This window comes from Eptatretus burgeri, chromosome 9 (genome assembly GCF_056783735.1).
Source record: "Eptatretus burgeri isolate ZD-2024b chromosome 9, Ebu_testis_v1, whole genome shotgun sequence".
In the NCBI taxonomy this organism is placed as follows: domain Eukaryota; kingdom Metazoa; phylum Chordata; class Myxini; order Myxiniformes; family Myxinidae; genus Eptatretus; species Eptatretus burgeri.
In genome coordinates, this window is record NC_140969.1 from 52,059,359 (window position 1) to 52,076,383 (window position 17,025).

A 17,025-nucleotide genomic window follows, 5' to 3' on the forward strand; every position below is an offset into this window, starting at 1 on the left:
ATGCATCCAGTTTATGTGTCGATATAGTTATTTGATGTAAGAAAAGTATTACTCTTGGGGGATAACATCCATACATCGAGATTACATGCTCTTTCGCTAAACTGTGGTTCATTTCCCAAACGTCAGCAATCAATGAATCACAAGTTTGGGCCGAGTACAATATGTGAGGCTGAACTTGCAATAAAGCAGAAAAGAACAAGCAAACAGAGATACAAGTCAGGCCTGGATGACATTATGAACAAAGATGAACTTCAAAGAGGTTTCTTTTTCAAAAGGTTTGGCAAGTTGTGCTGCCTCAAAAGCATGTCATCATGTAATTTATTATCTCAGCTTAGCTTGATTAAGATGGATGTGCAGGAATATGCACACCGCAGCACCTCACATCTGGAATTATGCACACCACAGTATTTTGTTTTTTCAAATAGTCTTGTGAGAGGCTCGAAGGGGAGGGGAGAGACAGGGGAGGCACACATCAGATCAGTCACAATATTTCCACAGGTTGGAGTACACCTCTAGCGGCCAGTGAACGTGTGTTCTTGAAAGCTGCATTCCACAGCCTTTGATAGGCTGATATTATTGTATACTCTGGTCTGTGATATAATGATGTTTCTTTCGTTGCAGAGCCAATACCAAATGAAATTCATCCAAACAGTGCCAGACGTCAGGCATATGTGATTATCCAGTCTGATAAATTATCTCTCTATGATATGTATTATAGCCCCAGCAGCAGCAGCAAAAAGGGCAAAAATTTTGAATGCAGCCAAGGTTCCGGCACACATTGGCATACTCTTGTGAAAGACATTGTGCGATCCACCAGCTAATTCTAGTAGAAGGGGCAACCAGTTTAATGTATGTCTGAAAGAGTATGCACTGATGCAACACCATGCCTGAGAAGCACAAGGGTGATAGTTCATAATCAGGTCAGGAATTAAACACAAACTAGACTGCTCAACGGTGAGATTGCTACATTTAAGCTATCCTGTCATCCTGTACATTCTTATACCACTCCATATTTACAACATTGAGCTATCGGGTATCTAAAATAATACTTCCACTGTATCATTGGTTAAACTAACTTCCTGAACCCGTGAAATGCCCCTGACCTCCCCCACAGCCCAATCTATATCGAAGTCGATGGCACGCTATCGCAAATCTGCATGCTTCCCACCTTAAGTAAAGTTGAAAGTTGGAATAAAGTTCCACCAGGGTTGACTCAATATCAAATTTTGCATTAAATTTTTTTTCCCCATTTTGACCCCTATGCCCCCATTCCCCATTCCTTGGGGCATGAACTGGGGGTCAAATCCCCCAAAAAGTTACATTTTTTTCATGCGTCCTCCAATGTTGATTGCATATCCAGTTTCATGAAAAAAAATTTTTGAATGTGCCCGTAACTTAATTTTATGGGTATTTGACCTTTTGACCCCACCCATATTTTTGCTGCTCTCGCACCTTCTTGCCATGTGGTGATCATAATTACCAAGTATGGTGAATTTCTGCACAACTGTTTAGGAGGAGATAATGTGACGGACAAACAGACAGACAGAAGGAGCCGATTACAATAGCCCCCATTTTTTTTTCAAATAGCGTGGGGATAATGACTTCCTCCCCATTTCCCTGCAACAGGAAAGCCACAAATGCATCACATTGCAAGAGAAAGATAGTGACCAGAAATGAGTCTAAAATTTTGTACATATCAGACATTCATTTCTTCCTTGTGTAAAAAGTCAGAATAAATCCCTTCATCTGATTTTATCTGCTGTGAGAACAATGGAGAAGCTCATGGAAAATTCCTAACACGCTTGGTTATGACTTTGAATGTACCACTTCATATGAAAGCCATCTTGGATATTCCTGTAATGCTAGGCAAGAGTATTGAGTTACCTGAGACCTCATGAAACATGTCTCCAGGAAACAGTTTTGGCAATTAGATATCAGCAATTTGTAATTGATAAGGGAAGCACACTACTGGAATATCCCCTAAGATGTAGTTGGAATAATGTTTTAAGCATGAGGTGAGAAAACCTGTTTTTTTAAATCACTACTTAATAGACATTTTCTAAGGTCGTGGTGGAGTTAGAACACAGAACAGATGAGAACACAACACAACAAAGGGAACAGCAGGACAAAGGGGAAGTAGATGGAGATGGACAAATAAGGGATGCAGGTAATGACGAGGGGGGAAGGGAGAACACAACAGGGGGGACAATATGGATACATAAGCAAAATTTTGGGAGAGGTGGGGGTGGTTTAATGGGTGTAGAAAATATCATGATTTCGGATGGGGGATAACTTGAGATGGTGGTGAACAGCTGTCTTGAAGAACTGGAGGGAAGAATGAGATTGAAGAGAATCTGGAAATATTTGGGAAAAAAAAGAGGAATAAATGAGTGGAGGTGAACAGTGGTTCTGGATTTAGGCAGTTTCACGAGGAGGGGGTTACTGATGGATTGCGTGTCCTGCAGATACCTGGTGGGGACAAAGCACAGAGAGGACAGAGGGTGCAAGTCCAGAAATGAGGCAGAAGAAGACAGAGAGAGAGAGACCACCGACCTGTTGGCAATGGCGAAGTGATAAGTCCATGGATTCAGCTTCATTGTGAGAGATTCCAATGATTTTGAAGGCCTTTTGTTTCCACAGCATCAAGCTGAGCAAGATGTGAAGTAGGGAAGCCAGCTCAGAGGGGAGAACAGTACTCCATCGAGCTGTGGATGAAAGCCTTGTAAGTGGATAGGAGCTCAGGTGTGCCAAGGAAGTACTTTGCATGACGGAGGATACCCAGTCGGCGTCTGGCCTTGGAGGTAAATTTTAAAATGTGGCTTGCCCAAGAAAGATCATGGCTGAGCGTGAGACCCAAGATTATGAGTGACAGAACCTCTTTGAGAGGGTTGTTGAGATAATAGATGGAAGGGTTTGCAGTGCAGTCCTTTCAGAGAGAGAGAGAGAGAGAGAGAGAGAGAGAGAGAGAGGGATTTCTCAGGATTAAAATACATGTTCCAAGTGAATGACCAGTTTGGGATTTTGTGAAGGTCTGAGGAGAGGGAAGAGGCTGGCTGCAGCCTGTCTGTCTGAAGGATGAGAGATGTCATGGCAGAGAGTGGAATCATCAGCAAATAGATAAAGAGGATTTTCCAAAGAGTCAGTGAGATCATTGATGAAGATCAGGAATATGATGGGGCCTACAACACTGCCTTGTGATACTCCAGCCTTGACAGGGAGAAGAGAAGAAAGGGTTCCATTGAGAGCCACATGTATTTATATCGCAAGTTACTTTTTCCAACTTCATCTAACAAAACACAAACCCTCGAGAATGTAAAAGGGCTGCAATATTATGGTAACAGCTCCACCACACCCTGCAGTCATGAAATTATCTTGGGCTGTTCACAATCTGAGACTTCAACAGGTGGCTTGCATTGATTCAAACCTTTGAGTTTAAGGTACAACGGAAAATTTCTAAAATCTCGGAGCCATCCAAACATTTCTTTCGTCGTTACAGAATCGAGTCATGGACATTGGGTCAAAAACTAGCACATATTACCTCTGCCACTGAAGGTGGACTGAGGTTATGCTTTCACCCCTGTCTGTTTGTCTGTCTATTGGGTCGCCGAAATAGGTGACCCTTTTGTCAGTTATTCTGTCTGTTTGTTTGGATGTTTGTTCGTTTGTCATCAGCATAATTGGTAGTAAACGTGGGCGGATTTAGACCAAACTTGTGTGGTAGGTACATCTTATCTTGGGTTGGAAATTGGGTGCTTTGGAAATTGTCATGATTGCTAGGGACGCTTTGGTTCCCTAGCAACAACCGAGAAACCTTCAAAATCGGTACCGTTCACGCAAAATCAATTCCGAAAGCCATTATCCCACGTAGGGTTATAAAATTTGGCACGAATGATCTACAGGTGATGCTCGATTAAATATATTCTGGTTATTGTGATATATGGAATATTTACCCGCAGCGCCCCCTACAATTAGGGTATGCGTGAAAATTGAAGGTCCCCCCGCGACCAGGTGAGTGCATCGATACGAATGAAACTTTGCAGGTTCATGGTACTCAATGAGTACTACAACTTTGCCTCAGGACATATTGACCGACTTTGCTTAGGTCAGGGGTCAAAGGACAATTAGTGCAAAAATCGATAATATGTGAGAGCTGGAGGTGCCTTCGCGCCAAATGCTACTCCTCCTCGGGTTATGGTCAGATGGTCATGAAAATTCACGTTAATCATCTGGAATGCATTGTGCACAAACGATCAAGCCGGATTTTCGATTTATATCTTTGTTCACCCACAGCACCCCCTCAAACTTTGGGGATTTCCAATATGAAACCGCATTTTCGGTACTTTTCATTCAAATTGATACCGAGTTGTTATCAGTCGATGGAACTCGATGAGATTTGGTATGCATAATCTTCAGGTGATTCTCTATCCACTATATGACATCCATTTTTTTCTATATCTTATAGTTTCCAAATGGTAACCCTCTCAACTTGGGTGTCCAAGGGCCATTGAGCATTCCCGCTGAAAATTCAAAGTACACTAGCTCCAAGATGGTTGAACCGAATCGAATGAATCTTTACAGGCTTGTAGACCGTAATGAGTACTACAACTTTGCTCGTTTGCATAATGACCTATCTCGAGTAGGTCAGGGGTCAAAGGTCAATAAGTGCATTTTTCGGGCAAAATTACCATTCAAGGCACCCTTGCTCCTACACGGATTAACCGATACGAATGAAAGTTCATAGGTTCAGAGTAGTCAATGGGTACTGCAACTTTGCTTCAGGACATATTGACCTATCTGGGCTAAGTCAGGGGTCAAAGGTCAATGAGTGCATTGTTCGGGCAAAATGACCATTCAAAGCCCCCTTGCTCATACACGGGTTAACGGATTCGATTGCAATTTCGTAAGTACTTGGTACTAGATTAACTCAGATCAGGGGTCAAAGGTCATCGGAAGCTCGGTGACCCATGGCCACCTACCGGCTTGTCTGTTTATCTGTCTGTCTGTGAATAGGATATCTCAAAAAGTTGCGAAGGGATTCAGACAAAATTTGGTGGACAGGTTGGGTGTGTGACATGGACATAATAATTCGATTTTGGTGAAGATCCGGATCCGGCTGCTCAAATTATTTCAGTGATTCTTCACCATTGAGAGATATGTCCAAAAACAATATATAGCACGATATCTCAAAAACTTTGACGGATTCGGTCGAAACTTGGTGGACAGGTCCGGGTGTGTGACAAGGAAGAATCAGTTTGATTTTGGTGAAGATCCGAATCCAGATCTGGATGTGAGAATTTTTTTTTTTTAAAGTGATCTTCACCATTGAGAGATAGGGCCAAAAACGATGTATAGCACAATATCTCAAAAAAGTTGTGGACGGATGACAAAACTAGGTTAATGAGTTGGTTTGGTGACGAGAACAAGCTGATTCAAATTTGCTTCAGGTACGGATCCAGATCAGGCCAATCAGTGGGATACAAAACATAAACTGTTCAACCTGGTGGAGGTATGCACTCTACCGAGTGCCATTAAAGTGTTCTACAGTCATTGTAACTCCTACAAAGAACATGTAAAATGAAATATCTCATTTATGCATTTATGCAATGCGTCATGAAATGCAACAGAAGGGTATTGAGGTGTTATTATTCCAGATTCCTAGGCTAATTAACACTAGTGTTCCTCGGCACCTGATATGTCCCCAGGTTGCCAATGACACCAGACTGAATCTGGCCAACTCACTAATTTATACTTCTCTATGCGAGCAAGAAAGAAAACACTGTTGATTACTTGAATTGTGTAAAAAAAAAAAAAAAAGTCAAAAGGCAGAGTAACAAATCAACACACCATTTTGTATGGAACTTATTGAGACACTAAATGTAAGCCTACCTGTCACCATCTCGTAGTCGTGAGAATTGGACAGCCAACAGACACATGAGGGTTGGCCCTATAAGAGTTCCATCAATGATGTCTTCCACAATCAGTGATGGCCACAGATCCATGTTCAGAGGAGTTCCGTAGAGGCTGCAAATTGAAATCACATTGGATACAACCTTAAAGCAATGCTCGTCAAAGGAATCAAACAACAAAAATGAAAAACAAAACAAAAAAACGACACAAAAAGTTCACAAATTAATAAAGGGCCAGATTAAACCACGAGTTGTCCGAGATAGTAACAGTTAAATTACAGTGCCGAGTGAAGAAGCGTCCTTATGGACTGGTTAATTCCCCAAGTTTTATGATTTGTTACACTGACTTCCACCAGGTTATGCTAAACGATCTACTGTACCGTATATTTACATAGAGAGAATTTTGGTCCTCTCATCAACCTCAACCCCAGATTATTACATTTGATTTTTTTTACCCCTACCACCCACCCTTGCACACCCCGAGTACTATCACCAGTTTTCAACTCATTCTGTCAAGTAGTTCAGTTCTTGTAACATTATCACGTCCGGGAGTATGAATCATTTTTTCAGTGTAAAGCCTGATCGTGTCCACCCCAAGAACAATCACCAGTCTCCAACTCATTCCATCTATCAGTTCAGGAGTAGATAGAAATAATATATGCACACAAATCGTGATACTTGGGATGATAAATTCACCCACTTCTATGATGTCTATATTAGGCAGAGAATTGTTGTATTTTAATAATATAAGATTTGTAAACCCCCACTAAGAGCAGTGCCATACGAAACCCCAACCTACCCAAACGAGGTTGTATCAATCGCTCTTGTCTACCTGAGCGTAGTGATTTGGACATGTCTGTGGGACGGACAAGCTTATTGAACGATGGGACACTCATGATCGAGAAGGCGCAGGAGTCAGATCAAGGCAAAGCAATCAGAGACAAAGTGACAACAGACACACACAGTAGGGTGAAGAAAAAAACGGGACAACAATAGGTGGATGCACCACATCACTAAAATAAAGGATGTAGGTGTACAGTGAATGGAGGACAGTGTCTGAACAGGTGTACATTTTTAAGCAAATATATACTGGACAGATTCCATTACCAAATCTCCCCACTAGTATCATTTTTGAAATGCAGCTGTCATTGCTACAGTGCGACGCACATTGGGGCAGGAGTTTGTAAGGGTTAGAGGTAGAAAAAAAAGAGGTGTAAAATGGGGATGGATAGAGGTGAGAGGGGTATAAATGGCACAGGTGGAAATGGGAGAGGTAGAAATGGACTCCTATTTCTACCTCCTAACTTCATGCTACCCACTGAGAACTTGTCCTTCACAATTCCTTTTGTTTGTTATTTGAGAGCACCCGTTTATTTAGTGCATTTTGTGCTTTCCTGTTTCCTACCTCTTACAGGAATAATTTTTACCATTATTAGCATGAAACAACAGATCCAAAAGCTTAAACATCGAACACAATAAAGAAATGGTGGATGTTACGCAATAGAAATGCTTAACATTTCTACTTCTGTAATCGCATCAGCTTTCTAGATGATGTCATTATTCCATCATAAAACTACCCTGTTCGAAAATCACAGCCAGATACTGGAACAAAGCATCTAAATCCCAGGCAATCCTTTAAGTGTTTGAAATGTATGCGTTGTCTGCTAGCGATGCGAGCATCAACTTCCTGGTGTGAGCCCAGACATTTTTCTGCCAAAATTTCAAATGCATTTTCATCAATTGCTGGGTTATTATAATCCGGGGTGTTCAGAATTAAATTTACAAATCGAGGGAATCCAATCTTTTCTAAGCAGACCACTATACCAAACCATCCAATTTGACCAGACTCAAGAGAGTGTCAAATGTGCTGAAATCCAGTGTGGATATCATTGATTTAAATTGCTGATGATTTCTTCAAAGAGCAGAGAATGTCCTACTTAGCTGTTGTCATAGGATCATTCTCAAGTGAAAAGTTATTGACTGACAAGTGCCATTCAACTTACATTTGATTGTTTGGTGAACAGGATGACACTTGTGTAGGTCCAATTACATTGAGGCGAACTGCCCAGGATATGCACGTAAAAATAGTGGAGGTGTGTGGCCAAATTGGAACACAAAGAGAAAAATTATTAATGACAAGAAGATTACATCAAACCTGCCTGCGAAGCCTCTCTCTCACTTCTGGGTTTCTAATCTCCTGCCGGAGATCATCAAAGCTGCTGGCTGAACTGAGGTTGCAGAAGAGGCGGAAGTCATTATATGAAGGGATTCCATGGTCTCGGCCACGCTGCACGTTGATGGCTGCAAGATCAAGTGCAACCGTGTGCGCCATGTGAAAAAGGTGTTCGGTGAGTTCGTGGTTGAGTAGCTGTGTAGGTCTACGCATCTTCCCGCTCGTAGCAAACATTCCACGCAGTATTGGGTCAATACCCCCCTCGTTGACAATACGGAAGGGAGAGAAAAAAGCCTTATGCAGAGGAAGGTGCCCTTCAGCAATGGGCTCAAAGCTGCTATTGAGCCTTTGCAAAATTGGATTGATGAGAGTATGCCCAAAACGGAATGAAGCTGTGGCAAAGGAGTTGTATATGCCAGTGTTAACATTCGGGTTGTAGCGCATGTATGGCCCCATTTTCCGCATTCCCTCTTCACCGAGCACCTTGGGAAGCCAATGGGAATATGTAATGTGCTGCATTTCAGCACCAACAATCTTGCGGGCTTCGTGGTACACAGTATCTCCATCCCAGTGAGAATTGAGCTGGAGGAGGGCCGTGGCAATGCGATTGTGCTCACGAAGCCACAGTGTGTGCATAGCCGTGAGACCCACATGCTCATTAGAACGTTGGTCACCGGCTAAGAAGCAAGGAATAGGGCTCTCCCGTTCATCTCGCAAGCATTCAGTTGGCGGACCTTCGGCAAAGGGTAACAAGGATTTTCCCGTCCGCTGCACAATGCCACGTTTCAGCAGGCCTCTTTGGCTGGCATGATCACGTACCGATTCGGCTTCTCTAACCGTGCTTCCATACACATTGGAGGCATCGAGATAGGCTGTTAGTTGGTTTATCTGTTCACGAGGGTAAACCGAATTAATAAGTAAAGATGTCATACCACTGCCACACATCGGGCTTGAACGGACAAATAACATGCAGTGGGCAGAGGCAGCATTCCCTCGGTGATGATGGCGAGGATCTCCAGGTGGCATGGTGATTGGAAAACATGGTGGCTCGTTGGAGCAGGACTCATCGCAATGGCGGCCATCAGAAAAGCCTGCCTGGCTGAGTGCTGGGACCGTGAGGTCGATATCGTGGTCGAAAAACTGGCCCCACTGCATAAGCATATGTGTGTACCTGTTATCGGGTGTGACTACCTCAGAGCCAATAAGTTGTGTGGAGACACGACGTGGTGTTGGCAAGCGATGTCCGTTATAAAGGCGTTCAGGGTGCATGCCCCGTGGCTCAGTAAAGCCATTGTCGTAGACGGGTTTGAGTAGGCGCTCAAAGGAAGTGAGCGAAGAACCACGCATTGGATGTGCAAGGTTGTTGCATGTGCCATCATGCGTACGGTAGCGCTGGTGGAAACACATGTCAGAACAGTTGGGCATGGGCCGATGCATGGTGCAGCCAGACAGGTTTGCGATGACCTCCAAGTAGTATGGTGACACCAAGTCATTGTAATGGTAGCCTGCAAGATGGGATAGACTTGAATCTCGACAAGCTCACATCATCATGTTCCAATGAATGTATACACACATATTCAGCTCCTTCAGAATCACAATACATAATAAATATATGCAACATATTTGTTGGTGTTGCTTGTTCATAAAGCCATTCTGATTTGAGAGACACCAGTGTTATATTTTGGATGAGCTGTATATATCAACACCGTGACAAAACAATCACAAACCCCCTCCCACTTACTCCCCAACCTAACCCACCCACATTACACCACAGACCAGTAACAACAAATGTAGAGACTAAGAAAGAAAAAAAAATGGCAGACCCACAGTCTAGAGGTCGATGGCATCACATAATCATCACCTACCAACAGCACGAAGGCACAAATCGACAAAAATAAAATGTATTACATTTACGTGAGCATCCTGAAGTTACGTCCAATTCCGGTTATATTTGCCAACTCCAACACAGGAAGTCCTTTGAAGACACACAAGTGCGAACTTGATGCTGATTTATAAGAACATTCACTGAGATATTTCAGGTAATTCAGCAATAGGTAGAATGCCAATGGGATAAAGACACGTGGTGTCAGGTCAGGTGACTATTCAAGCCATGAGCTTAAATAAGATTTGAGTGGGAACCTCTAGCTTAGTGTTATGATGGTTAGTAGGATGGCCTAGCGATACACACACTCGCTTTTCAGCATTCTAGCCTGGGTTCGAATCCCGACTGAGGTATAAACTGTCATCATGGTGTTTCGCAGGTAAGGTGATTCATCAATGCGTGTGCCGTCTCTCGGATGGAGATTAAACTGGGCGTCCTGTCTGCCGGTATTGGTTGATGGACATTAAAGATCCCATGGTGTCCTTCACGAAGAGCAGGCGAGCTATCCCCAGCACCCTGTCCAAATTCCAAATTCCTGCCCTAACCTACAGAGCCACGCTCTCAGCCGATGGTGGTACACCACATCCTTGTGCTGCACATGGAAAGAAGAAGTGTTATATGACAAAAGGAGAGATAGCTGTGACAATTACAAGCCTTTTTTAAATGGAGCATACCCCACCACAATCTGCATACTTGAGTCACGGAGGTCTACACTCAGGCCCCTGCGCACATGCTGCTGGATGAGATGCAAGGTTCTCTCAAAGATCTCTCCGGCTCTAGCCCGCCCCACAGTGAAAGGGTCACGAGGGTAGCGGAAAAGCGCGAGGAGGTCGGATGATGTTCGTGGCTGTCTACACACACACACACACACACACACACACACACACACACACACACACACACACACACACACACACACACACACACACACACACACACACAATTGTGCCTGGTAAGGCTTTGATAAACAGTGCTCTCATTGTATTATTAAAGGGTATGGGGGTAGAAAATCACAAGAGCTAATCACTTCATTTCAACACGGTAAATGAGACATTTCGATTTTGTTACCAATAAAAAAAAAAGTCAACTCGTTTCAAGATGGAATGTAATGTCCATGTTAGCTTGTTCTATAACTGTTTAGCCAAAATACATGTCATTATTCTACAATGTGGCTGCACATCTGTTGTGCATTTTCACAAGATTCATCCTTTTAGGCAATGGCTGACAGAGTGTCCCATTTTAGCCTGTCCCCCGCTCAGCGGGAGACGGGGTCTTGCAATCACTTCTGTGCGTCTGTTCATGCACAATGCAAGCGTACACTGCAATGAGGCTTCCACATGTACAGTCCTCAAGTTATATCCGATCATGTCCGAAATGCAATGTGAACCACGGATGACAGGTGAAACATTACCTGTTGAAGAGCTCCCTGCGAGTCGAATTTATTGCACTGTCCACACTCCAAATGGCCTCCTGAATGGATGACTGCACAAAGCTGTCTCCACTTCTGTTTCCCTGAGGAACTGATATATGGAGACCTCATTATAAACATACACAAGGGGACTCAAATCTGCGTGATGTTACAAACAGATTTTTAACCATGGAGATGTTGACTCGCGGTGGGGATCACTTTCTTAAGGAAACACAACTCCAGTCAAAGTGCTTTTAAAATAGTGATGTGCTAAACCTTGATAAACTGTTTTCAGTTGCGCTCGAAGCAGAGACTGAATGATTTAACAGCTTCTGCCTATTTGTTCCAATGAAACATTCAGAGCCCGCCTCACACCATGTCAGTGTCCCGTTGCGTGGTGTTGCATGGCGCGCTCCGTTCCCACCTTGTACTGTCAGCAGCATACTGGTCGAAGCAGAGCCAACAGGGTTTCTCGCAACGCATTCATAGCGACCATGGTCAGAAGGGCCAATGTCATGGATTGTCAGGAATCCTTCAGGGGTAATGTCGAACTTCCCACTGGCAGTGAGCTGTACACCATCCTACAAAAGACGAGCGTACAGTCCATTAGTTTAAGGTCACCACTTCTTTATACACATTTTCTCGCATTTGTGGACCTTTCTCTCCAACTATATCCTTCCATGCTCTTCTGTCCAGTCCTTCGAGAGACAGCTCAACGATTTGACTGCCACCTCATTACCTCTCCATACCCATTCATGATTTTATTCTCCATCCTCCAGCTAACTGTGTCCCCTTTATGGATGTGTGGCTCCACTCTCAATACCATCAATTGTTTACTTGCATCTATATCCATTGTCTGCCCGTTCACCTCCCTCTACTGACTTACTTACTTATCCTCATCGTGTCTTTCGACACATACGGCTGCTTTCACATCACTCTGACAATTTGAAAATTTGATACGCACTGTCATCCAGCTCTTCCATGAGTGTTGACTGCTGCATTAAATAAAGTCTTAAAAAGGAGTTTGGAATTTGTGACATCAGGTCTGCTTGTCCAAATTATGGTGAAATACGAACAAGAAAGAAATAACAAAGATGTCATGCATAGCATGACACTTGTGAAATCCAGAAAACAAATTTGACCTTAAAAATAATTGGTGGTTGAATTCAATGACCAAATATGCAAATCCACTTAAAATGTCAAGTCCATCCATCCATCCATTGGGACCATACTCTGTGCAGAGCGTTGATGCTGCCTAAGCAGTCTCTTTGGCTATTGGGCACAATCTTGGACATGTCACCACTCTGACACAGGATACGTGCAAGTGTGCACACAAGTATGTGGAACTACCTCACTCTATTAAATCCCACTCTTCCCTCCAGGCCTTCAAAACAGCTGCTCACCACCACCACCTCTTATCGTCCCCCATCCAAATCCTCGATCTTTTCTACCCCCGATAATCCACCCAAACCCACTTCCTTCAAATTCCCTGCTTTCCTTCCTGAAAGTCCCTGTAATGTCCATCTTGTATTCCCCATGTTCCCCACCCCATCCCTTTGCCTTCCACAGATCTCTCTGTTCCACACTGTTTTGTCCTTCCCACTCCCGCCCCTCGTCTCATGCCCCCCCCCCTTTGCTGTGCATTGTGTGTTAGCTCTCACACGAGCCTTGACAATGTATACAAAAAAAGAAGAAAAAAGCTGGCACTCACTCATTTTGCTGACATCAGAAGGATGACAGGCTGCCAAACCCCACCTGGTATTCATTCAACAGCCAAGTGGGATTTGAACTCCAGATCCTAGGATCCCAAGTCCACCACTCTAACCATTAAGCAAATACCAGGCATAAATTTCAAGTGAATCAGATGAAAATTGACAATTTTAGAAATTCGGCCGATGTCAACTTTTTGGCCTAAGTTGACCAATTGGCCTATGTTGACCTCAAAAATCATTGTTCATTGAATTCAGTGACCTGATATGCAAATCCTCTTCAAATTTGTAGTCAATCAGATGAAAATTGAGGATTTTAGAAATTTGAAAAATTTGTTGACCTTTGGCCTCTGTGAGCCTTTTGACCTATTGACCTCAAAAACAATCGGCTTCTTACTTATGACGAACTGTACCATGTGGTGAAGTTTTGTGAAGATCGGTTTAACATTGTAACCTGTTGGCGATTGACATACAAACAAACAGACACTCAGATAGACAGAATAACGCACAAGACCAACCAATCTATCCATCTATATATTACTAAAACTCTCATCTTGTATATACGTATGTATGTATGTATGTATGTATGTATGTATGTATGTTTCCAAAATACAGCCAAAACGGTACGATAGCGCAAAAATTTTTGGCACACCTTACTCAGCATTCTCCTGCGGTGTGCAGTATCAAGTTTCGTTAAAATCAGGCAACGAAAAAATTATTAAAAAATTAATTCCCGATTCAGTCAAGTACTCTTTGGGAGAATTTGATCAATGCAAACAACCTCAGCAGTATAGTTCGCTGGAGCTATCTTTTTTATTTTTTGAAATGATTTTGTTGTCAAATATTGTCACAACGGGAACCCAATGGATTCACGGGTCATCTAGTATATTACTAAAACTCTCATCTTGTGTGTATGTGTATGTATGTTCCCGAAATACAGCTAAAACGGTGCACGATAGCGCAAAATTTTTGGCACACCTCACTTACCATTCACCTGCGGTGTGCAGTATCAAGTTTCGTTCAAATCGGGCAGTGAATAAATTATTTAAATATCAATTCCCGATTCAGTCAAGTACTCTTCGGGAGAATTTGATCAATGCAAACAACCTCAGAGGTATAGTTCGCTGGAGCTATCTTTTTTTTTCTTGAAATGATTTTTTTCATCAACTGCTGTCACAACGGGAACTCAAACGGGTTCACGGGTCGTCTAGTTTACCTTTAAAAATGTTCGATTTTCGAACGAAAAATTCATTTAACCTGGCTTACTTTAGCAAAAAGTATGGATAAAATCTAAATACAGTGAAAAAAGTTCAGAATATATTTCCTTAAAAAAAACAAGAACAAATGAGGGAAGGGAATGGGAAGGCGATTTTAGGGGAGGGGAGGGAATGGGAAGGCAATTTGAGGGGAGGGGAGGGAATGGGAAGGCGATGTGAGGGGAGGGAATGGGAAGGCGATGTGAGGGGAGGGAATGGAAGGCGATGTGAGGGGAGGGAATGGGAAGGCGATGTGAGGGGAGGGAATGGGAAGGCGATGTGAGGGGAGGGAATGGGAAGGCAATGTGAGGGGAGGGAATGGGAAGGCGATGTGAGGGGAGGGAATGGAAGGCGATGTGAGGGGAGGGAATGGGAAGGCGATGTGAGGGGAGGGAATGGAAGGCGATGTGAGGGGAGAGAATGGGAAGTCGATGTGAGGGGAGGGAATGGGAAGGCGATTTGAGGGGAGGGGAGGGAATGGGGAGGTGCTTTGAGGGGAGGGAATGGGAAGGCGATGTGAGGGGAGGGGAGGGGAAGGCGATTTTAGGGGAGGGGAGGGGAAGGTGATTTGAGGGGAGGGGAGGGAATGGGAAGGTGATTTGAGGGGAGGGAGGGAATGGGAAGGTGATTTGAGGGGAGGAGGGAATGGGAAGGTGATTTGAGGGGAGGGGAGGGAATGGGAAGGTGATTTGAGGGGAAGGGAGGGAATGGGAAGGCGATTTGAGGGGAGGGGAGGGAATGGGAAGGTGATGTGAGGGGAGGGGAGGGAATGCGAAGGCGATTTGAGGGTAGGGGAGGTAATGCGAAGGCGATTTGAGGCGAGGGGAAGGAATGGGAAGGTGATTTGAGGCGAGGGGAGGGAATGGGAAGGCGATTTTAGGGGAGGGAATGGGAAGGCGATTTGAGGGGAGGGAATGGGAAGGCGATTTGAGGGGAGGGAATGGGAAGGCGATTTGAGGGGAGGGAATGGGAAGGCGATTTGAGGGGAGGGGAGGGAATGGGAAGGCAATTTTAGGGGAGGGAATGGGAAGGCGATTTGGGGGGAGGGAATGGGAAGGCGATGTGAGGGGAGGGAATGGGAAGGCAATTTGAGGGGAGGGGAGGGAATGGGAAGGCGATTTGAGGGGAGGGAATGGGAAGGTGATTTGAGGGGAGGGAATGGGAAGGTGATGTGAGGAGAGGGAATGGGAAGGCGATATGAGGGGAGGGGAGGGAATGGGAAGGCGATTTGAGCAGAGGGAATGGGAAGGCGATGTGAGGGGAGGGAATGGGAAGGCGATGTGAGGGGAGGGGAGGGAATGGGAAGGCAATTTGAGGGGAGGGAAGGAAATTGGAAGGTGATTTGAGGGGAGGGGAGGGAATGGGAAGGCGATTAGAGGGGAGGGGAGGGAATTGGGAGGTGATTTGAGGGAAGGGAATGCGAAGGCGATGTGAGGGGAGGGAGGGACTGCGAAGGCGATTTGAGGGGAGGGGAGGTAATGTGAAGGCGATTTGAGGGGAGGGGATGGAATGGGAAGGCGATTTATGGCGAGGGGAGGGAATGGGAAGGCGATTTTGGGGAGGGAATGTGAAGGTGATGTGAGGGAATGGGAAGGCGATGGCGAGGGGAACGAATGGGAAGGTGAGGGGGGGGAAAGGAATGGGAACGTGAGGGGAGGGAATGGTAAGGCAAGGGGAGGGGTGGGAATGGGAAGTCAATGTGAGTGGAGGGAATGGGAAGGTGATGCAAGGGGAGGGGCGGGAATGGGAAGGCGACCTGAGGGAGGGAATGGGAAGGTGACGTGAAGGGAGAGAATGGAAAGGTGAGGAGAGAGGCGGGAATGGGAAGGCGAGGGGAGGGGCGGGAATGGGAAGGTGATGTGAGGGGAGGGAATGGGAAGGCGAGGGGAGAGAATGGGAAGGCGATGTGAGGGGAGGGGAAGGAATTGGAAGGTGATGAGGGGAGGGAAGGGGAAAATGATGTGAGGGGAGGGAATGGGAAGGTGATGTGAGGGGAGGGAAGGGGAAGGTGAGGGGAGAGAATGGGAAGGCGATGTGAGGGGAGGGGAGGGAATGGGAAGGCCACGTGAGGGGAGAGAAGGGGAAGTTGAGGGGAGAGATGGGAATCGGAAGGCTGCGTATCAGGACACTCCCGGGCGATAAAACAGTCCAAACAGCAGCGTTTTCCTTCTAACTGCCGTGTTCCATATAAAACTAAGCGGTAACATTTAAAAATCAAAACTAATGCTATTTGATAAAGCCTTGCCTGCATGCAGTCCCCCCACCCCCACACACATTCCTCCCCACCTACCTACCTAGCACAGGTTTTTGGATTTGAACCTTGGGATCTCAGCATTATGAACCATGAGCAGGCAACATGAAACAGGACCATTTCTCTCTGCTTTTCTCCCCTATATAATTTTTTTAAGGATAATGGCTCTTTGCACTGACTGTCTTGGTTGCAAGCACAGAATGAGTATCTGGGGTTGTAATCAGGGTATTTTTCTTTCTGAGGGGCACAAGAGGAAGCCATTTAGCCCATCATCCACACCAATTAATTGAATCTATCAGTTTATCCAGACTAATAATAATAAAACGGTGACATGGCTACTGATCATGGTTCCAGAAGCGTGTTTCTGGGAAAAGCCGTTTCATTCTCTGATCATTATTTGCAAGGAGAGCTAAGTGTTTGCTGGAATTTATAAATGGCAT

The 17,025-nt window shown here is 44.7% G+C and overlaps 1 protein-coding gene across 4 annotated transcripts in view; it reads right to left on the bottom strand.

The window, feature by feature from the left end:
• The window catches only part of PXDN (peroxidasin), a 202,716-nt gene that overhangs the window by 35,187 nt on the left and 150,504 nt on the right, over window positions 1-17,025 (bottom strand). For 3 of the 4 annotated variants that reach the window (XM_085895156.1, XM_085895157.1, XM_085895154.1), the window contains exons 14-18: window positions 11,794-11,950; window positions 11,373-11,481; window positions 10,655-10,812; window positions 8,066-9,584; window positions 5,887-6,021 (exon numbers count right to left, since the gene is read on the bottom strand). In XM_085895156.1, the coding sequence (XP_085751282.1) occupies window positions 5,887-6,021; window positions 8,066-9,584; window positions 10,655-10,812; window positions 11,373-11,481; window positions 11,794-11,950 (2,078 nt within the window). Of the gene's footprint in view, window positions 1-5,886; window positions 6,022-8,061; window positions 9,585-10,654; window positions 10,813-11,372; window positions 11,482-11,793; window positions 11,951-17,025 lie in introns of all 4 variants that reach the window. The other variant, XR_015061649.1, reaches the window with a different exon arrangement.